The sequence below is a fragment of the Hyla sarda genome, chromosome 1, assembly GCF_029499605.1.
Source record: "Hyla sarda isolate aHylSar1 chromosome 1, aHylSar1.hap1, whole genome shotgun sequence".
In the NCBI taxonomy this organism is placed as follows: domain Eukaryota; kingdom Metazoa; phylum Chordata; class Amphibia; order Anura; family Hylidae; genus Hyla; species Hyla sarda.
Window position 1 is genome coordinate 610,511,157 of NC_079189.1, and position 22,853 is coordinate 610,534,009.

A 22,853-nucleotide genomic window follows, 5' to 3' on the forward strand; every position below is an offset into this window, starting at 1 on the left:
TCCTATGCATAGCACTGAGCAGTATTAGCAAACAAATGATTGCTATAAATAGTCCCGTATGGGGACTATTAAAGTGTAAAAAAAAAGAAAAATTTTATGTAAAAAAAAAATAAGTTACAAAATGTGAAAAATCTCCCCCAATAAAAATATAAATCATCCGTTTTTCCCATTTTACCCCCAAAAAAGCATTAAAATAATTATTTAATAAACATATTTGGAATCGCCACATGCGTAAAATTCTGAACTCTCAAAGTATAATGATAATGATCCTGTACAGTGAACGGCGTAAATGTAAAAAAAAATTTTCAAAAAATTGCTGCTTTTTTGTGACGTTTTATTAAAAAAAAAATTTATCAAAAGTTAATTATATGCAAAAGTGGTACTAATAAAAACTACAGATCACGGCCCAAATACTATACTGCCCCGTATACGGAAAAATAAGAATGTTATTGGTGGTCAAAATAGGGCAATTTCAAACATACTCATTTTGTTAAAATAGTTTTAAATTTTTTTTAACCAGTAAAATTATTAAAAGGCATTTATTATGGGTATCATTTTAATCATATTGACCCACAGAATAAAGAAAACATGTAATTTTTACCGTAAAGTGTACAGCGTGAAAACAAAACCTTCCAATTGTGGTTTTCTTTTCAATTTTCCCACATAAATAATATTTGTTTGGTTGCGCCGTACATTTTATGGTAAAAAAAGTGATGTCATTCTAAAGTAAAATTGGTGATGCAAAAAACAAGCTCTCATATTGGTCTGTGGATGGAAATATACAAGAGTTATTAAGGGAAGGGCCGCCATCAGGGGGAACAGGTGGTACTCCAGTAAGGGGCCCGGGCCCCAGGGGGCCTTACCTCACTCACTGTCACACTCTGGTCCTGGTCATTTTTCACCGAGGACAAAATATCTCTACCGGGACCACTGCCTCTTTAAGAGAGCAGGGGCCGGTGGGAGGTAGCGCAGCAGACGTGCCACGTAGGCACGTTTCCTTTTTCTTTATGCAGTCCTGGGCCCGGATATCAGCTGGCATGACGTCATGCAGAACGTCTCCTGAAGATGAAGAGCTGCGGGAGTTTGGGCGTTACTGCTGCAGCCCCGTCTTTGGAGGTCCAATTTTCTTTGTAATTATTACCCTGTGCTCCACTGCTTCTGGGGTCTGTCGCTACTGCTATGGTCCATAGCAGTAGGTCCCAACCCGGGAGTAGTGGAGCACAGAAGCATATATGGCACTATGGGGGCTCTAATGTCTAGGGGTCAAAGCCCCAAAAATATGGGTGCAAGCTGGCACAGAGGGTGCCCTGTAGCTATGTCTCATATATAGTTGTAGACAACTATATTTGTGCCAGCTTGCCCCTTAGGGGGTCCTATAACTATATAAGGGGAAAGCTGGCACAGAGGAGGTCCTATAACTATATAGGGGAAAAGTGGCACATAGGGGGTCCTATAACTATATAGGAGGCAAACTGTCACAGAGGGGGCACTACAACTATATAGGAGGTAAGCTGGCATAGAGGGGGCTACAATTAATATGGGGGCACAATTACTGAGTGTAGAAATATACATGGGGAGAGGTGGCATGGTGCTGGAGAAAGCAACCTGAAATATTTCTTTGACAGGTTCTGTGGAGATGAGTTGTGGCTGGAAGAAATCGTCATGACGCTGCATGCGAAAGAAAAAGGAAACTGAACAACTCCAACTAGGAAAGAGACACCTTCTTGTCGCTAGAGGTAACTGTATATGATTATTTATATGGTCTGCAGAGCCTGTGTAGAGCTGCTATCTACCACTATATGGGGGAATATTTCTCCTTGTATACTGGTATTATTGGTAATGTTAGTCTCAGTATACAGGATTTGGTCAGTAACAGTATTATTATATGTATGGTGATAATATTCCTCCTTGTATACTGGTGTTATTGGTAATATTAGTCTCAGTATACAGGATTTGGTCAGTAACAATATTATTATAATATGTATGGTGATAATATTCCTCCTTGTATACTGGTGTTATTGGTATTATTAGTCTCAGTATACAGGATTTGGTCAGTAACAGTATTATTATAATATGTATGGTGATAATATTCCTTCTCGTATACTGGTATCATTGGTAATATTAGTCTCAGTATACAGGATTTGGTCAGTAACAGTATTATAATATGTACAATGATAATATTTCTCCTTGTATTACTGGTAGTATGTAGGATGGCAACATTTCCTCCTTATGCACTGGTGCAATAAAATTGCATGGTGGGCCCTGGGGCAGACTTGGGGCAGGCTACTGGGGGCCCAGGTCTTGAGTTGTGTAAGGGGCCCCACAATTTCTGATGGCAGCCCTGCTTAAGGGGTTAAACTTACCGTCCTTCTTTGCCTGATTTCCAGCCTTAGCCTATGTCTGTCCTGCCTTCTAATATATAATGTTTACTCTGTTGTATCATAAATTACTATAGCTTTAACCTTGCAATGATAGGAGCCTCCCCTCTGATATAATATTGGTGATTTTCCTAACCCTTGTGACAGAAAATATTGAATTTCTGAAGACGGGAGGCGAGTATCATCCCTCCCACTTTTTTAACCCACCCCTGTATTCTTTTACTCATATCATTTAAGAATATTAATTAATTGCACACTACAGGCAAGATGTTTTTCTACGGAATTCCAAGGATCACCGGTTCAACTCATCCTTACCTGGTTTCTGAAGAGGTTTCTGTTAGTTGGAGTGTTTCCATATTCCTGATTTGCATTTCGAAAGAGGAGGAGTTAATCAAGACAGCAGTTTATAAAGACTCAGCTCGTCCCTGATTGGCTGTATCAGGTACCTATTGCATACCTGTTGCCGTACAGATTTCAGTTTTTTTCTCTATATGTTCTTCTGATATACTTAAAGGGGTATTCCGCTGCTCAGCGTTTGGAACAAACTGTTTCGAATGCTGGAGTCGGTGCTGGTGTGAGGTGTTTTTTTGCGCCCCGTAGAACCAATGCGTCCGCTCCTCCCCCAGCTCTCCGAACATTTCCGAAGCTAGAGCTGGGGGAGAGCAGAGCAAGGGGAGGGAGGAGGTTCACGCCCCCTCCCTGAGCTCGGCTGGACGCAGATCTCTACGGCACGCCCCCTCCCTGAGGACATAAATCTCCACGGCAGGTCCCCTCCCTCATCTCCCCGAGCTGAGGACGTAAATCTCCACGGCAGGTCCCCTCCCTCATCTCCCCGAGCTGAGGACGTAGAGCAGTGCTCCCAATGAGCTCTATGTCTAAAGGGGGACATACTGCACGGGCTAAAGGGGGACATACTGTACGGGCTAAATGTCCCCCTTTAGCCCGTGCAGTATGTCCCCCTTTAGCCCGTGCAGTATGTCCCCCTTTAGCCCGTGCAGTATGTCCCCCTTTAGCCCGTGCAGTATGTCCCCCTTTAGCCCGTGCAGTATGTCCCCCTTTAGCCCGTGCAGTATGTCCCCCTTTAGCCCGTACAGTATGTCCCCCTTTAGACATAGAGCTCATTGGGAGCACTGCTCTACGTCCTCAGCTCGGGGAGATGAGGGAGGGGACCTGCCGTGGAGATTTACGTCCTCAGGGAGGGGAGATCTATGTCCTCATTGAGGGGGCGTGCCGTAGAGATCTGCGTCCAGCCGAGCTCAGGGAGGGGAGATGAGGGAGGGGGCGTGAACCTCCTCCCTCCCCTTGCTCTGCCCTCCCCCCAGTTCTAGCTTCGGAAATGTTCGGAGAGCTGGGGGAGGAGCGGACGTATGGATCTACGGGGGCGCAAAAAACCACCTCACACCGGCAGCTCGTGACGTCATAGCCCCGCCCCCTGACGACTGTCATGCCCCCTCCCACAGACTTGCATTGAGGAGGCAAGGTGTGACGTCATGAGGGGGTGGGGCGTCACGAGCTCCCTGCTCCAGCGTTCGGACAGTTGGTTCCAACGCTGAGATGCGGAGTACCCCTTTAATACAATGATAACCGCTTCCCGTCTTCATAAAATCAATATTTTCTGTCACACGGGTTACGAAAATCGCCAATCTCGCTTTAACGTATTCTTGCCCATAATGTAAATATATAACATAGTCAAGTGGTTAGTACAGTGGTCCCTCAAGTTACGATATTAATTGGTTCTGGGACGACCATTGTATGTTGAAACCATTGTATGTTGAGACCAGAACTCTATGGAAACCTGGTAATTGGTTATGAAGCCCCAAAATGTCATCCAAAAATAGGAAAAAGTGAGGATTAAAAAAAAATAAGTAGATAACTAATATAGATAAAGCAAATCCTTCCATATAAAAGTAATAAAGATCTGCTGGGAGCTGTAATCACTGTCTATTTCAGTGATTCCCAAGCAGGGATCCTCCAGCTGTTGCAAAACTACAACTCCCAGCATGCCCGGACAGCCAAGCTGGGGGCACCCTGCTTGGGAAGCACTGGTCTATGTAGAGGACAGGAGCTTCTTCGGGGTCCTGTACAGAACATGCAAAAATGTAATATGGAGCCTCCCTCACCTGGTGTCCAAAGGAGCAGCTAACCCTGGCCCAGAGAGTAGTACAGAACATGTAATACCTCCCTGTACTGTAGGGGGCGCTACCAGACACCAGTCAGTGCATACACTTTAGTAATATAGGTAAAGAGTACAGAACATGTAATACCTCCCTGTACTGTAGGGGGCGCTACCAGACACCAGTCAGTGCATACACTTCAGTAATATAGGTAAAGAGTACAGAACATGTAATACCTCCCTGTACTGTAGGGGGCGCTACCAGACACCAGTCAGTGCATACACTTCAGTAATATAGGTAAAGAGTACAGAACATGTAATACCTCCCTGTACTGTAGGGGGCGCTACCAGACACCAGTCAGTGCATACACTTCAGTAATACAGATAAAGAGTACAGAACATGTAATACCTCCCTGTACTGTAGGGGGCGCTACCAGACACCAGTCAGTGCATACACTTCAGTAATATAGGTAAAGAGTACAGAACATGTAATACCTCCCTGTACTGTAGGGGGCGCTACCAGACACCAGTCAGTGCATACACTTCAGTAATATAGGTAAAGAGTACAGAACATGTAATACCTCCCTGTACTGTAGGGGGCGCTACCAGACACCAGTCAGTGCATACACTTCAGTAATACAGGTAAAGAGTACAGAACATGTAATACCTCCCTGTACTGTAGGGGGCGCTACCAGACACCAGTCAGTGTATATACTTCAGTAATACAGGTAAAGAGTACAGAACATGTAATACCTCCCTGTACTGTAGGGGGCGCTACCAGACACAAGTCAGTGCATACACTTCAGTAATAAAGGTAAAGAGTACAGAACATGTAATACCTCCCTGTACTGTAGGGGGCGCTACCAGACATCAATCAGTGCATACACTTCAGTAATACAGGTAAAGAGTAGTACAGAACATGTAATACCTCCCTGTACTGTAGGGGGCGCTACCAGACACCAGTCAGTGTATACACTTCAGTAATACAGGTAAAGAGTACAGAACATGTAATACCTCCCTGTACTGTAGGTGGCGCTACCAGACACCAGTCAGTGCATACACTTCAGTAATACAGGTAAAGAGTACAGAACATGTAATACCTCCCTGTACTGTAGGTGGCGCTACCAGACACCAGTCAGTGCATACACTTCAGTAATACAGGTAAAGAGTACAGAACATGTTATACCTCCCTGTACTGTAGGGGGCGCTACCAGACACCAGTCAGTGCATACGCTTCAGTAATACAGGTAAAGAGTAGTACAGAACAAAAAACTTGAAAATGCGAAAATTGAAAATTTCCTGTGTCCTCAAGGAATTAATAGTAACATTGTTAGTTTTATCATTAATTCTATGTTACAATAAAGTGTATCTAAAGGGGGCGGAGTTATGACACTGTACGGATTATGATGAACGTCACTATTCGTTCCTATAGTTCAGTGGCTGTCCGGTCATGCTGGGAGTTGTAGTTTTGCAACATCTGGAGGTCCGCAGATTGGAGACCACTGTAATCTGGATCTCAAGCTGTAACAAACCTCCTCCTCATACAAACTTACTTCAGCCGCTACCTAACTTCTTGGTAACTGAGCTCCGCCCACTCCTGTCACATGATCATCCTCACAGGTCCTTTTCCTCAATCTCTTCTATCCTGCTGAGCTCCGCCCCCACATTCACTGGTCACATGATTGTGACATCATCACAGGTCCTACACCTCCAGCATGTAGCTGATACAGAGCAGGTCCTGGTACATTTCATAAAGAGGAGGTTTGTTACAGTGTGTGATCCCAGTAGTAAGAAGATTACATGAGGAGGAGGTTTGTTACAGTGTGTGATCCCAGTAGTAAGGAGATTACATGAGGAGGAGGTTTGTTACAGTGTGTTATCAGTGTGTCACCCCAATAGTAAGGAGATTACATGAGGAGGAGGTTTGTTACAGTGTGTTATCAGTGTGTGATCCCGGTAGTAAGGAGATTACATGAGGAGGAGGTTTGTTACAGTGTGTTATCAGTGTGTGATCCCAGTAGTAAGGAGATTACATGAGGAGGAGGTTTGTTACAGTGTGTTATCAGTGTGAGACCCCAGTAGTAAGGAGATTACATGAAGAGGAGGATTGTTAAAATGTGTTATTCTTTTCATATAGATGTCACAGTTGGGATCCCCTTTACTCCATGTAATGAAGCCTCTGAGAAGGACTTTAGATGATCATGTGACAGCAGTGTGCAGAGCTCTGCAGTAAGGTGAGGTTTCAGGAGGAGGGTTTATTACATTGTTTTACACGGTTGCTGGGACATTATACAGTAATGGAGGGGTCTGGTGATGACTGGAGAGGTGACACTGCTGGTACATTATACAGTAATGGAGGGGTCTGGTGATGACTGGAGAGGTTACACTGCTGGGAATGCTGGGACATTATACAGTAATGGAGGGGTCTGGTGATGACTGGAGAGGTGACACTGCTGGTACATTATACAGTAATGGAGGGGTCTGGTGATGACTGGAGAGGTGACACTGCTGGGACATTATACAGTAATGGAGGGGTCTGGTGATGACTGGAGAGGTGACACTGCTGGGACATTATACAGTAATGGAGGGGTCTGGTGATGACTGGAGAGGTGACACTGCTGGGACATTATACAGTAATGGAGGGGTCTGGTGATGACTGGAGAGGTGACACTGCTGGGACATTATACAGTAATGGAGGGGACTGGTGATGACTGGAGAGGTGACACTGCTGGGACATTATACAGTAATGGAGGGGTCTGGTGATGACTGGAGAGGTGACACTGCTGGGACATTATACAGTAATGGAGGGGTCTGGTGATGACTGGAGAGGTGACACTGCTGGGAATGCTGGGACATTATACAGTAATGGAGGGGTCTGGTGATGACTGGAGAGGTGACACTGCTGGGACATTATACAGTAATGGAGGGGACTGGTGATGACTGGAGAGGTGACACTGCTGGGACATTATACAGTAATGGAGGGGTCTGGTGATGACTGGAGAGGTGACACTGCTGGGACATTATACAGTAATGGAGGGGTCTGGTGATGACTGGAGAGGTGACACTGCTGAGACATTATACAGTAATGGAGGGGTCTGGTGATGACTGGAGAGGTGACACTGCTGGGACATTATACAGTAATGGAGGGGTCTGGTGATGACTGGAGAGGTGACACTGCTGGGAATGCTGGGACATTATACAGTAATGGAGGGGTCTGGTGATGACTGGAGAGGTGACACTGCTGGGACATTATACAGTAATGGAGGGGTCTGGTGATGACTGGAGAGGTGACACTGCTGGGACATTATACAGTAATGGAGGGGTCTGGTGATGACTGGAGAGGTGACACTGCTGGGACATTATACAGTAATGGAGGGGTCTGGTGATGACTGGAGAGGTGACACTGCTGGGACATTATACAGTAATGGAGGGGTCTGGTGATGACTGGAGAGGTGACACTGCAGGGAATGCTGGGACATTATACAGTAATGGAGGGGTCTGGTGATGACTGGAGAGGTGACACTGCTGGGACATTATACAGTAATGGAGGGGTCTGGTGATGACTGGAGAGGTGACACTGCTGGGACATTATACAGTAATGGAGGGGTCTGGTGATGACTGGAGAGGTGACACTGCTGGGACATTATACAGTAATGGAGGGGTCTGGTGATGACTGGAGAGGTGACACTGCTGGGACATTATACAGTAATGGAGGGGTCTGGTGATGACTGGAGAGGTGACACTGCTGGGACATTATACAGTAATGGAGGGGTCTGGTGATGACTGGAGAGGTGACACTGCTGGGACATTATACAGTAATGGAGGGGACTGGTGATGACTGGAGAGGTGACACTGCTGGGACATTATACAGTAATGGAGGGGTCTGGTGATGACTGGAGAGGTGACACTGCTGGGACATTATACAGTAATGGAGGGTTCTGGTGATGACTGGAGAGGTGACACTGCTGGGACATTATACAGTAATGGAGGGGTCTGGTGATGACTGGAGAGGTGACACTGCTGGGACATTATACAGTAATGGAGGGGTCTGGTGATGACTGGAGAGGTGACACTGCTGGGACATTATACAGTAATGGAGGGGTCTGGTGATGACTGGAGAGGTGACACTGCTGAGACATTATACAGTAATGGAGGGGTCTGGTGATGACTGGAGAGGTGACACTGCTGGGACATTATACAGTAATGGAGGGGTCTGGTGATGACTGGAGAGGTGACACTGCTGGGAATGCTGGGACATTATACAGTAATGGAGGGGTCTGGTGATGACTGGAGAGGTGACACTGCTGGGACATTATACAGTAATGGAGGGGTCTGGTGATGACTGGAGAGGTGACACTGCTGGGACATTATACAGTAATGGAGGGGTCTGGTGATGACTGGAGAGGTGACACTGCTGGGACATTATACAGTAATGGAGGGGTCTGGTGATGACTGGAGAGGTGACACTGCTGGGACATTATACAGTAATGGAGGGGTCTGGTGATGACTGGAGAGGTGACACTGCTGGGACATTATACAGTAATGGAGGGGTCTGGTGATGACTGGAGAGGTGACACTGCAGGGAATGCTGGGACATTATACAGTAATGGAGGGGTCTGGTGATGACTGGAGAGGTGACACTGCTGGGACATTATACAGTAATGGAGGGGTCTGGTGATGACTGGAGAGGTGACACTGCTGGGACATTATACAGTAATGGAGGGGTCTGGTGATGACTGGAGAGGTGACACTGCTGGGACATTATACAGTAATGGAGGGGTCTGGTGATGACTGGAGAGGTGACACTGCTGGGACATTATACAGTAATGGAGGGGTCTGGTGATGACTGGAGAGGTGACACTGCTGGGACATTATACAGTAATGGAGGGGTCTGGTGATGACTGGAGAGGTGACACTGCTGGGACATTATACAGTAATGGAGGGGTCTGGTGATGACTGGAGAGGTGACACTGCTGGGACATTATACAGTAATGGAGGGTTCTGGTGATGACTGGAGAGGTGACACTGCTGGGAATGCTGGGACATTATACAGTAATGGAGGGGTCTGGTGATGACTGGAGAGGTGACACTGCTGGGACATTATACAGTAATGGAGGGGTCTGGTGATGACTGGAGAGGTGACACTGCTGGGAATGCTGGGACATTATACAGTAATGGAGGGGTCTGATGATGACTGGAGAGGTGATACTGCTGGGACATTATACAGTAATGGAGGGGTCTGGTGATGACTGGAGAGGTGACACTGCTGGGAATGCTGGGACATTATACAGTAATGGAGGGGTCTGGTGATGACTGGAGAGGTGACACTGCTGGGAATGCTGGGACATTATACAGTAATGGAGGGGTCTGGTGATGACTGGAGAGGTGACACTGCTGGGACATTATACAGTAATGGAGGGGTCTGGTGATGACTGGAGAGGTGACACTGCTGGGACATTATACAGTAATGGAGGGGTCTGGTGATGACTGGAGAGGTGACACTGCTGGGAATGCTAGGACATTATACAGTAATGGAGGGGTCTGGTGATGACTGGTGAGGTGACACTGCTGGGACATTATACAGTAATGGAGGGGTCTGGTGATGACTGGAGAGGTGACACTGCTGGGACATTATACAGTAATGGAGGGGTCTGGTGATGACTGGAGAGGTGACACTGCTGGGAATGCTGGGACATTATACAGTAATGGAGGGGTCTGGTGATGACTGGAGAGGTGACACTGCTGGGAATGCTGGGACATTATACAGTAATGGAGGGGTCTGGTGATGACTGGAGAGGTGACACTGCTGGGAATGCTGGGACATTATACAGTAACACCACTGGAGGGGTCGGGGTGATGACTGTATCATTGTGTGTCAGGTTCCTATAAGGTGTCAGGACGTGGCGGTCTATTTCTCCATGGAGGAGTGGGAGTATGTAGAAGGACACAAGGATCAGTACAAGGATCAGGTCATGATGGAGGATCAGCAGCCACTCACATCACCAGGTAAGAAGAGACATATATATAGATATTGCTGTCGCCACCTAGTAGCATAGAAATCTATCCAGCAGCACTGATGTATTCATTCCCTGTATGTTCCCTACAGATGGAGTCATGGATAGAAATCCACCCGAGAGGTGTCCCCATCCTCTGTATTCCCACGACTGTCCAGAGGGAAATGTCCCAGAGAAGCATCAGGTAGATGGCACTAAAGACTCCAAAATGGGACCATAAAGTGATTGAACCCAAGATCACTTTACTTGTTATTTTTTTATGTTTGTTTCTTTAGGTTCAAAATCTGATCAATATTAAGGTTAAGGTTGAAGATGAAGAGGAGACGGATTTCGTGGCTGATCGGCAGTGTAAGGAGGGGGGGACTTTCTTTGGTTGTAAAAGGAAAACCAGTTTGAAGGTCTCGTAGATCCTACATACATCATCCGATCATCATATGAAAATAACTTGTTCCATCCCTACAGATGGAGTCATGGATAGAAATCCACCCGAGAGGTGTCCCCGTCCTCTGTATTCCAAGGACTGTCCAGAGGGAAATGTCCCAGAGAACAATCAGGTAGATGGCACCAAAGTCTCCTAAAAAAAAAAAAAAAAAAAAGATGAACATAAGTGAATGAACCAAAGATCATTTTTCAATCTTTTTTTCTTGTCTGTTTAGGATGAAAATATTATTACTATTAAGGTTGAGGTCAAAGAGGAAGAAGAAGAAGAGGAGACGGATTTGTGGTCCGATCAGCAGTGTAAGGAGGGAGAGACTTTCATTGGTTGTACAATCTGTTTTATGGATCCTCTAAATCCTCCACCCATCATCTGTTCATCACATGTAAATAATCCATTCCCTGTGTGTTCCCTACAGATGGAGTCATGGATAGAAATCCACCCGAGAGGTGTCCCCGTCCTCTGTATTCCCAGGACTGTCCAGAGGGAAATGTCCCAGAGAAGAATCAGGTAGATGAGGCTGATCCTATCCCATATCTCTATAGGGGGTCCTGCAGTCATAGATGTGGGGATAGATTTTGGGGGTCTCTGTTGCTCCTCCTGTCTGCTGTATTGTAGTGAATTGTTCTATATGTCACATCAGGGGGGAGATCTGACTAATAATAAAGTGGAGGATGAAGAAGAGAGGATGAGGGGCCATCACCCGTGTATGAGGGGCCATCACCCGTGTATGAGGGAAGTGAAGGAGGAAATTCCAGGAGGTGTTACCCCAGGTATGTAAGAATTCCAGGAGGTGTTACCTGGTTGCAATGGAAACCATCGACATCCCGGCAGCGGTTCCACTTCTGACAGTTGCGGCAGGAGCTTGGCTGTGTGTCTGTCCGCTCCCCACAAGGTCATCCTCAGGACATGTATGCCATGTTCAATTTTCAGGAATGGATTAAAGGAGTATTCTGCCCCTAGACATCTTATCCCTTATGCAAAGGATGGGAACCCTTTCGATCTTCATGTAGCACCTGACGTTCTAAACATTATGTTTAGCCACGCCTCCTCCATTCATGTCTATTCATGTCTGGCCACGCCTCCTCCATTCATGTCTATGGGAGGGGGCGTGATGGCTGTCACGCCCCCTCCCATAGACATGAATGGAGGGTGCGTGCTATAATGTCATTAAGGGCATGAAGTGACGTCACAACCCCAGCCCCGAACCCAGCGTTTGGAACAAAATGTTCAGAATGCGGGGGTGGCGTGCACGAGATCGCTAGGGTTTCCATCCGCCAACCCCCACGATGGGACATCTTACCCCCTACCCTTTGCATAGGGGATAAGATGTCTATGGTTGGAGTACCTCTTTAAAGTGGTATCAATCTTGATACCCTTTTAGTTTCAGCTCATAATATGTATGTAAAACTGCGTGCGTGTGTGTGTGTGTGTGTGTGTGTGTGTGTGTGCGTGTGCGTGTGTGTGTGTGTGTGTGTGTGTGTGTGTGTGTGTGTGTGTGTCCGTGTCCAACCTAATATCTCTAATGTGTCTTCATTGTGGTGTGAAACAAAGATCTTTCTTTATTTCTCCTCAGAAGAAGACCTCCTCACTGTTATTGTACATCCAGGACTTCACAGTACAGATCTATCCTATAATAATCCTCCTGATCATGAGGAACCTTCTCCCGACCAATTACAGGTTGTAACCACAAGGACAGATCAGAAAAGAGGGAAAACGTTTCATTGTGGTGAATGTGGAAAACAGTTTGCAAAGTGTTCCAATCTGTTTAGACACAGAAAAATTCACACAGGGGAGAAGCCCTATCAGTGCTCAGAATGTGGGAAATGTTATACTCAGAAATCCACTCTTGCCCAACATAAGAGACTTCATACAGGAGAGAAGCCCTACTTGTGTTCTGAATGTGGGAAATGTTTTGTAAAAAATTCAGATCTTGTTACACACGAGAGAATCCACACAGGAGTGAAACCGTTTTCGTGTTTAGAATGCGGGAAATGTTTTACGCAAAAATCCAGTCTTGTTGCTCACGAGAGAAGTCACACAGGAGCGAGGCCATACTCCTGCTCAGAATGTGGGAAATGTTTCACAAATCAATCTCATCTTATTGCCCATGAGAGAATTCACACTGGAGAGAAGCCCTATTCATGTTCAGAATGTGGGAAATGTTTTACAAATCAATCCCATCTTATAACACACGAGAGAATTCACACAGGAGAAAAGCCGTTTTCATGCTTAGAATGTGGAAAATGTTTTATTACTAAAAGCAAGCTAAGGAATCATCAAAGAACTCACTCAGGAAAGAATCAATTTTTGTGTTCAGAATGTGGGAACTATTTTACAAACCAATCAATTCTTGACACACATGAGAGTATTCACACAGGGGATAATATATATTCAGGCTCAGAATGTGCAAAATGTTTTACAACTCGATTAAATCATGTTAGATAGAGAAGCTATATTCATGTTCAGAATGTGAGAAATGGTTTATCACTAAAAGCAAACTAGGAAATCATCAGAGAAATCACTCTGGGGAGAAACCCTTTTGATGTTTTTGGAAATGCTGTAAAGCGTTATTTGTATGAACTGTTTACATGTTGTGGCTGGCTACCCGATCCAACTGATGCCTTCCATTATAGTCTGATTGGGTGACCCTTTGGAGTGAAATGTACGGCCATGTGTTGTACCTGGCTTTAACTCGCGACTCCATTGGGTCTCAAAACTGAGACCCATTGTGATGTACTCTTTGGATAAGTCGGTTATTCAAGGCCATCGATAAGCCAATAAGAGATTCCCCTTTATGGCGGTATTAGTCTGAATCTGCCAACCATACAATTATTTTTACCTGCGGTCAACTGTGAGCGGGATCCATGGAGACAAAGTATTGTCAATATAAGGAAGACAGGAGGAGCCTGTATTGAAGAAGGCCTGGATGAAGCTGTCAAGAGAAACGCTCGTCGGGTGTGTTATCCTGACCATTGAATGAATAAAGTCAGGTTAAAGGTGACGGCTGAGGACTGTTATTTCTATTGTGTCAGTTATACCGATACTTGGTTGTGCACCACATGAATGCCCATAGTGCCACAACTTTGGATTGAAAGGGTACCTTTCGCTTAAAAAATAAAGTTTTCGTATGTCATAGAGACTAGTCAAAAGTTTTGATCGTTTGGTGTCTCGGTGTTCGAACCCCGACTGATCGTTAGAATGAGCGGGGAGAGAAGCGGCTGGCCGAGAGAATCCCATAAACTTGCATTGTGAATTTGTCTCGTGTAGCACTATTTTTTTTGCGCCACCAATTTTACTTTGTAATGACATCAATCATTTCACCACAAGATCTACAGCAAAACCAGAAAAAAAATATTTGTGGGGCAGAATTGAACAAAAAAAAAAGGCATTTTGTAACTTTTGGGGGCTTCCGACTCTACGCAGTGCACTTTTCAGTAAAAATGACACCTTATCTTTATTCTGTAGGTCCATACGGTTCTAAAGATACCTATTTTATGTAGGTTTCATTTTATTTCACTACTGCATGTGGGCTGTTAACGCCTGCCCTCAGCTACAAGAATCAGCTGGGCGCCGGTCGGTCTAGCGCGGGCTCGAGTCGGGAGGCCACATCGTACCCCGTTAAAGGTGTACTCCGGTGCTAAGACCTCTTATCCCCTATCCAAAGGATAGGGGATAAGATGCCTGATTGCAGGGGTCCTGCCGATGGCGACCCCCGTGATCTTCCACACAGAACCCCGTTACAATCAGTCCCCGGGGCCGTGATGTCACAATGCTCCGGCCCCGTGATCGCCAGTAATCAAACCCGGAGCAAACATGCTCCGGGGACTGATTGTAACAGGGTGCTGCGTGGAAGATCACGGGAGTCCCCATCGGCGGGACTTCCGCAATCAGGCATCTTATGCCCTATCCTTTGGATAGGGGATAAGATGTCTTGGCGCCGGAGTACACCTTTAACGGCACAAGAATGTGTATACACGTTCTTGGTCGTTAACCAGGGTACTATGCTCCTAGACATGTTGTCTGTTCACGGGGGTCCCACCGCTGGATGCGCTGCATGTAGTTCGTGGGGTTCCCAGCGGAGGGGGAGGAGTACCCCTTTAATAAGGTGTACAGTGCATTTGGAAAGTTTTCAGGCCCTTCATTTGGCACTCAATACCCCACAATGACAAAGTGAAGGCAGAATGTTGAACATTTTTGCTAATTTATTAAACAACGTAAAAATTAAAATTTTGATATGTACATAAGTACTCAGACCCTTTACTTTGACACTTAAAAATAAGCTCTGGCTCCTCCCATTTCCCTTGATGAGCTCCGAGATGTTTCTCCACCTTGATTGTCGTCACCTGTGGTAAATTAATCTGATTGGATGGTATTGGAAAGACGCAGACAATGGCACTGTGTCTGGGATGCGATCAATTGGGCAGATCTTTATTGGGTCACATATGTCTGGATGGAATTCCATGCAATGTTTGGAAAGACTGTGTAGCAAAAACTTTCTTTTTAGGTTGTTTCTATGTACATTTAACTACATTTATATGTAATTCTGGGGTGGTTCTACCAACAAAGTTTTCCACAGATGCAAGTGATGAGGTAGATTACAAAACTTGATTTAGTGTCAAACAAATCAAGTTTATTAAAAAGGGTCAGTTAGCAGTACAAAAACAGGAGTTATTATCGGGATGCAACCCAAGTTTAGAAAATGCAAACAAAAATAACAACAGAATAACTAGTCGTGAATTAGAGCAGTACAGTGGCCTTGACAGGAACACGGGTACTGTATACCAAGTAATAGGTTATAATATAGACAAAGAATATCGAATCTCCAGGCAGTATGACGAAGAAAACCAAGGAGACCGTATCTTGTTTAAATTATCCAACGTATCAGTGTGCATAGCATTAATCCGTTCAAAAAGCATAATTTGATTAATCCTGTCCAAGACTCTGTCTACAGAAAGAGTGGAAGATTTCCAGCTGCCTACTATATGGAGCCTGGCCGCCATCAAGATGAATTGAGCCAGTCTAAACTGACTGTTGGGCATCCTGCACGGTCGCCTGCTAAAGAGACAAAAGGTAGGGAGAAAAGGACAGTGAGACGAAAGCACAGAGCGAAGGATAGCAAGAATTGAGGTCCAGTAGGATTTGACCACGTCACACGTCCACCACGTGTGGAGCATGGTACCCATTGAATTGCAGCCCCTGAAACAGGTCGGAGGGGAAGAAGGAAACATAGAATGAAGGCGGGTCGGTACATAGTAGGCCTTATGTAGAATTTTCAGTGAGGTCTCGGTGAGGGACACCTGCCAGTTCCCCCTACTCAAAGTGTCGCAACAATCCTACCACACCTCTAGGGGCATTTCAATCTGCAAGTCTGCTTCCCACTGTCTCATAAACGCCAGTTTGGTGTCGGGCAGGGGTGAGTTCAAAAGACTATATATGATAGCTAATATCCCCCTCCTAGAAAGTGAGTATAAAAGAAGGCGTTCAAATCTAGTCAGCTGGGGGATGACACGTGTAGGTAGGAGAATATCTGACAGGTGCAAAGGTGTTCTGAGGGTGGAGGTAAGTATTGAATTCAGTCAGGGCTATAAGTCTGCCGCGTTGGTGAAATTTATTTATAATAAGGAGTGACTGTTCTGACCACCATGAGAAGAAAAGGGAGCATAGGAGAAGGACAAGACTGGAGAGAGAATCAGAAACGGACCAACCACCAGAGCGACAGGGAATGTAGCGTAAGAAGAGCAGAGTAGGGGACATATTTGGCCACCGAGGGGACTGACCATACCAGAGAAGAGAGAGTGTGGGGAGATGAGTGAAGATTCCAGTCCAACCCACAGCAGGATTTTTTATTATTGTTTTTATAATATTGGGCCGACAGGCCATCAGGACCCGGAGCCTTGCCCAATTTCAGGGAAGAAATAGTGTCTGATACCTCCTCGAATGTTATAGGGGCTTTGAGGGAGTCAACTTCAGAGGCGGAGAGAGTGGGAAGGGAAAGAGAATGGAGGAAAGAATGCAGGCGAGAAGAGTAGTGGGGCGGAAGGTCCATAGGGGAATATAAGCGAGAGTAGAAGGAATAGAATGCAGCATATATACGATCCGGATGTGAGGTGTGAGAACCAGGGCGCAACTGGATAGAGTGGACATAGTTAAGCCTCTGACGCTGCTGTAACATACGTGCCAGCAGCTTGTCAGGCTTATTCGCATACCTGTAGTATGTCGCATTGGTCCAGCGTAAAGCCTTCTCAATGTTATTAGAGAGCACCGCATCCAGTCGCAATCTGGTCTCCTTAATGGCTCTGGTCAGGTACAAGGAAGGATTCCGCTGGTGTGCTATAGCCAGCCTAGCTAGTCTATCCTGTAACGTGTGTTGGTGTATATCACGATCCCTCTTCAGTCTAGATGCTAGAGAGATCAATCTCCCCCTGACATAGGCCTGGTGAGCAGACCACACCCAGATCGGGCTGGCATTTGGGGTAGCATTAAGAGAGAAATATTGGATCAAGTCATCCGAAATTGACTGTTTAACCACAGGATTCGACAAGAGAGACTTATTAAGTCTCCACTTAAACTGAGTAATCGGTCCGCCCACAAAGTCAAGGTCAGCATATACCACGTCGTGGTCAGACCACGGCGAGGCAATATGTCGAGCATATAATAAGTTCGGCAGGGAGGGTGTATTAAGTAGGATCCAATCGATCAGCGTCTAGTGTTTTTGTGATGGAGAATAGTAGGAGTAGCCCCTAGATGGGCCATTATGTCCTCTCCAAGCGTCAGCGAGTTGTAGGGAGCGGAATATGGAACACAGTCTGTGCTGAAGGGCCTTAGATCTAGAAAGAGGGGAGGGAGAAGACCTGTCCAAGGAGCTATTAAACACAAAGTTAAAGTCGCCCGCCCAAAGTAAAATTTCAAAGGAGTAGGAAAGAAGAATAGAGCAGAGAGAAAAGAAGAACGAAATAGGATTAGAGGTGGGAGTGTAGGAATTAAGCAGGCACACTCGCTTACAGTACAAGGAGCCCAACAGCAGCACGTATCTACCCTCCTCTTCACGGTGAACTCGATCAACTTCTAAGGGGAAAGTATTATGGAGACAGATGAGAACACCTCGGCATTTGGTAGTAAAGGAAGACACATAAAATCTAGAATAATGTGGGTGAAAATAAGAGGGATGAGACGACACTGTAAAGTGAGTCTCTTGGAGACAAATAACATCAGGTCTATGCATAACATAATCGCGGAAGGCCTTCTATCTCTTAGGTGGGGAATTAAATCCCATTACATGGGATAAAAGTCTACACATGGCGACTATAAGGGAGACGTCCTAGAAAAACATAGCCATCATCATGGACTAGTAAGGCCACACAGTACAATCCACGAACAAACATAGAACAAAACAAACGAACACAACAAAAAACAGGTAAGTCCAAATGGAAAGCAGGGTCCCATATTACAGAGGCCCAGCGTACTTCCATCCCCAGCCGAGGTCGTGGGGTGCACTAATCCAGACTCGCCAGCCTCCAGCAACGGGGACAAGTCCAGGTGGAACAAGAATGAGAGGTATTAGAGCCATTCATAGTCAAGTGGTCTCCTCAGTTCCCATCAGTCGTGTAGATTTGCTCCGCGGCGATGGGACTTGCATCCAGGTGCGGGGCGGCCTCGGTCCCCTCCGGGGTAAGGCAGATGTCGTAGGTAGGTCAGGAGCAGTCCATGCAAGCGTTACATGGCGAAAGGAACGGCGCCTCTCGAGTGTAGATGGGGAGAGGTCTGAATATAGGCGCACATCAGGCATGCCCGGCAGGGCTGTCAGATTGCGGGCCGCATAGAGAAGAGGGTCCCTCACTTCGGGGTAGTGGAGTTTGAGGATCACATCGCGGGGTATATCAGACGATCGGGGCCTGCCCAGCGACCGGTGAATCCTATCCATATGCAGAAGTTCCAGCTCATACTGCGGCAAGAGGGCCTGGAACATGGAGTCCACGGTAGCTTTCAGGTTAGTCTCTGACTCAGGCAGGCCACGAATGCGAATATTCGCTCTACGTGAGCGATTTTCTGAATCCTCAAGTTTCAATTCCATGTTCATCAGTTTGGCAGCTTGGGAGTCAATGTCCTTGCGATCTGTTTCTACCGCGTCGGTCAGGTCGTCTTGCTTGTTCTTGGTATCAGAGACGCGCTGACCCAAGTCCTGCAGTTGTGCTGTAAAATCGTCCACCGCTTTCTGAAGTTCTGCTTGAAAGAGCTGCTTAATCTGGCGGAACATCATAGCAGGGGACATCTTCTCAGCGTCGGGTGCATCCTCTTCCGCAGACGCCACATCAGAGCACGGCGGGGAAGCTCTCGCCGCCATATTGGAGCGGGGTGAGGTCTTGAAGAAGTCCGGTATGGACTGTGAGAGACGTTGCGAAAGATGCTTATTGCGAGACCTGCTGGACCGGGACATATCCAGAGGCAATCAGGGCGAGACCTGTCGCTGTAGGAGCCCTCAGGGCACTGAGTGAGGCTCACATCACCAGCGTCTCTTCCGGTGAGCCTCGCGCATGCCTACAAAACTTGATTTAAAGGGGTTTTCGGCCAAAGACATCTTATCCCCTATCCCAGTGGAAGACCCCCCACCCCGATCTCTGTGCAGCACCCGTATTCTATGCGGGGTTGCTGCTCCAGTCTCTGAAACCTCTTTGTTTCCGGGACTGGAGACGTCACACCACGCCCCCTCCGTTCATGCTTATGGGAAGGGGCGTGACGGCCCATAGACATGAATGGAGGGGGTGTGGCGGGATGTTACAAGGGGGCTTCAGTGTGACGTCTCATCTCCAGTCCCGGAAACACAGGTTTCCGAGACTGGGGCAGTAGCCCCCCACGATCACACATTTTATCCCCTATCCTTTGGATAAGGAATAAGATGCCTTTGGCTGGAATACATCTTTAAGATGTTTTTAACCATCAAACAATGAAGCTTTATTGATTGCTCAAAGAAACAGGCAAAATCAGCACATAAAAATATAAACAGAAGGTTCGAAAACCTCAGAATAACAGTAACAAGTAGGTCACATAAAAAAAAAAAAGGAAAAAAGGTAAGTATCAACAAAAGAGATCCATGCAGATAAAATACATGAAGCGGTAATAGCCATACAACGTAAGACAGGAATACCAAATTATCCATACCCAGTAGAACCCCCCCCCCCCAACTCCCCACCCCCAACCCACTAACCAACCCCCCTCCCCCCCCACCTCCCATCATCCCGAATATCAGTACAAGGAGAAACTATGCGTCATATTAGGGCAATGTGGGGAAGTAAGCCAAGGTTCCCATACTAAGTTAAATCTATCTACCAAGTCTTCACGGATTGCTGTCAACTTTTCATTCAACATAATGGCATTGATTCTATCTATCACCACTGAGAGAGATAGGACAGGCTGTTTCCACTGTGCTGCAACATGTATCCTTGTCGCCATTAGAATATAATGGGACAACTTAAAGACCCTAAACGGCATCCTCGATGGTTTGAGGCTCAAGAGGCAAAAGGCAGGGGTACGAGGCACCCTGACCTCCAGTATCGAGGTCAGTATGTCCAAAATTTGAATCCATAACACGGATACAGTGGGGCAACTCCACCAGGTGTGAAACATCGTACCTCTAGCCCCACAGCCCCTAAAGCACAGAGGGGAAACTGAAGGATATATTCGATGGAGTCTAGTTGGGACCTTATAGGTACGGTGAAGTATCTTCAGAGATGTTTCCAGCAAGGAGATCTGCCAACCACCCTTACTAATAGTAGTGCAGCAGTCTCTCCATTGTGAGGCAGAAAGCGTGGAGTGAATGTCCCCTTCCCACTCAATCATGTATTTTAACTTTTTATCCGGGGGAGGAGCGTTAAAGTGTGAATAAAGTATTGAGAGGAGACCTGGTGCGTTAGAGGAGTATAATATATGTCTCTCAAACGAGGTAGGTATAACTGGAGAGTTACGATGAATATGTGACTTATAGAAAGAGACGATCTGACAGGCCCGGAACCTCTCCCTTGGTGGAACTTCATGTCGTAAGCACAGGGAATCTAAGGACGGCAACATTTGGCCTACTAAAAAATGATGCAGGTACCTCAATCCCTTACTCAGCCACCAGTGAAAAGAAGTAGGATTTAAGCCAGGGGGAAAAGAAGGATTGGAAAGAAAGGGCAGAAGAGGTGAAGGCACCGACTGCATACGGAACTTAAATCTCACCTGACGCCACAGAGAAAGGGCGTACAGAGTGACTTGCGCTGAGGAGGGTAGCAAGGACGCAACAGGGCACGTAGTCCACATCAATGTGGGCAGTGAATGTGGAGAGACCAGAACCCCCTCCAAGTCCACCCACCTGGGAGCCCCCACCGAAATGTTAACCTGCGCTAATTGGGCAATGCGTGCAGCATAATAATATTTCAAAAGATTGGGCACCGAAACACCCCCCTCTCTCTTATTATAGTACATAAGGGTCCTATTAATTCTTGGAGCCTGGTCAGACCAGATATATTTAAAAACAGTTTTCTGAAATGACATTAAATCCCGTTTCACAATAGGGATAGGGAGTGTCCTAAATAGATATAAAAGGCGGGGCAATATTACCATACGCACTACATTAACCCGACCTATCCAGGATATGTAGGAATAGTTCCACTTCAATAGGTCAGTCCTCAATGTCCTATATAGTGGAATGTAATTAGCCTGATACAAGGAGTCCAGGGAAGCGGTCAGTCGCACCCCCAGGTAACTGAGTCCCGCAGGTGAATCCCTATAGCCAAAATTCAAACCTATAAGGCTTTTAGCCCCATCAGGGACATTAAAGTACATCACTTCCGACTTACTATTATTGATCCGCAGGCCAGACATATGCGCAAAAGTGCCCAACACCTCTAGTAAATTAGGAAGGGACGTAAGTGGTTGGGTGATAGTTAGCAAAAAGTCATCTGCAAACAGGCTGCATTTATATTCCCTATCCCCCACTCCCACACCCCTGATGTCGGAGTGTGCCCTAATTTGGGCGGCCAAGGGCTCCATTAACAGGGCAAATAAAGCCGGCGACAACGTGCATCCCTGCCTCGTCCCGGGTAGTATAGTAAGAGGTGCCGGAGTGGTGGAAGGCAATTTCAGAAAAGCCTTGGGATTGGAGTACAAGTGTTGGAGGATAGTGATAAAGGGGCCCTTAAATCCATACTTAGTCAGCACTGCGAACATATATGGCCATGTAACGCTATCGAAAGCCTTTTCTATATCTAGAGCTAAGGCTAGCATGGGTGTTTGGGTAGTATTGGACCACTGAATAAGATTTACTATCTTACGGACATTATCTGGGGCCTGTCTCCCGGGGATAAATCCCACTTGGTCCGCCTGTACCAGGGAGGGTAAAAAACGATTTATACGGGCAGCCAGAATGGACGTCAGGAGTTTAGTATCAATATTCAGTAAAGTTATAGGACGGTAATTAGCAGGATGTAAATGATCCTTGTTGGGTTTCGGAATTACCGTTATGTGTGCGTCTAAAAATTCAGCTGGAATAGGATCGCAGGATCTCAGGGAATTGAACAGCGATGTCAGGGGGGGGACCAAAATGGAGGCGAACTTTTTATAATAGGCGGCCGAAAAGCCGTCAGGCCCAGGGGACTTGCCATTTTTGAGTTTTTTTATCGCATCTGAGACTTCCTCGGTGGTAAAGGGGGCATTCATGACCTCCAAAGCATCCGAGGTAAGAGTTGGGAGATGAATAGAAGATAAGCCAGATGAAATAGATAAAGGAGTAGGAGAGTTAGCAGGTGGGGCAGCATACAGCGAGGAATAGAAAGAATGGAAAGCTGAGTAAATGTGATCGGGATTAGAGGTAGTCACACCAGGACGTATCTGAATGGCATGTACTTTGTTATAGGAAGAGGTGTTGCGCAGCATAG

General features: G+C 46.3%; 2 protein-coding genes across 7 annotated transcripts in view; one reads left to right on the plus strand and one right to left on the minus strand.

Annotated features, from left to right (window-relative positions):
- Positions 1 to 22,853, minus strand: part of LOC130300905 (uncharacterized) — a 448,736-nt gene that overhangs the window by 278,010 nt on the left and 147,873 nt on the right. The window lies entirely within an intron of this gene.
- On the plus strand, positions 403 to 14,257 carry LOC130298043 (gastrula zinc finger protein XlCGF26.1-like). 6 transcript variants are annotated; one of them, XM_056550946.1, is made up of 11 exons: positions 403 to 1,736; positions 2,641 to 2,820; positions 6,629 to 6,725; positions 10,371 to 10,497; positions 10,598 to 10,689; positions 10,781 to 10,853; positions 10,968 to 11,059; positions 11,162 to 11,243; positions 11,360 to 11,451; positions 11,585 to 11,714; positions 12,518 to 14,257. In XM_056550946.1, the coding sequence occupies exons 4-11, from the start codon at positions 10,410 to 10,412 to the stop codon at positions 13,387 to 13,389; spliced, it is 1,521 nt and encodes a 506-aa protein (XP_056406921.1). In that variant the 5' UTR covers positions 403 to 1,736; positions 2,641 to 2,820; positions 6,629 to 6,725; positions 10,371 to 10,409; the 3' UTR covers positions 13,390 to 14,257. The 6 variants fall into 6 exon arrangements, with proteins under 6 accessions (XP_056406921.1, XP_056406912.1, XP_056406907.1 ...); XM_056550937.1 differs by lacking the exon at positions 2,641 to 2,820; XM_056550932.1 differs by lacking the exons at positions 403 to 1,736; positions 2,641 to 2,820 and adding an exon at positions 6,174 to 6,252.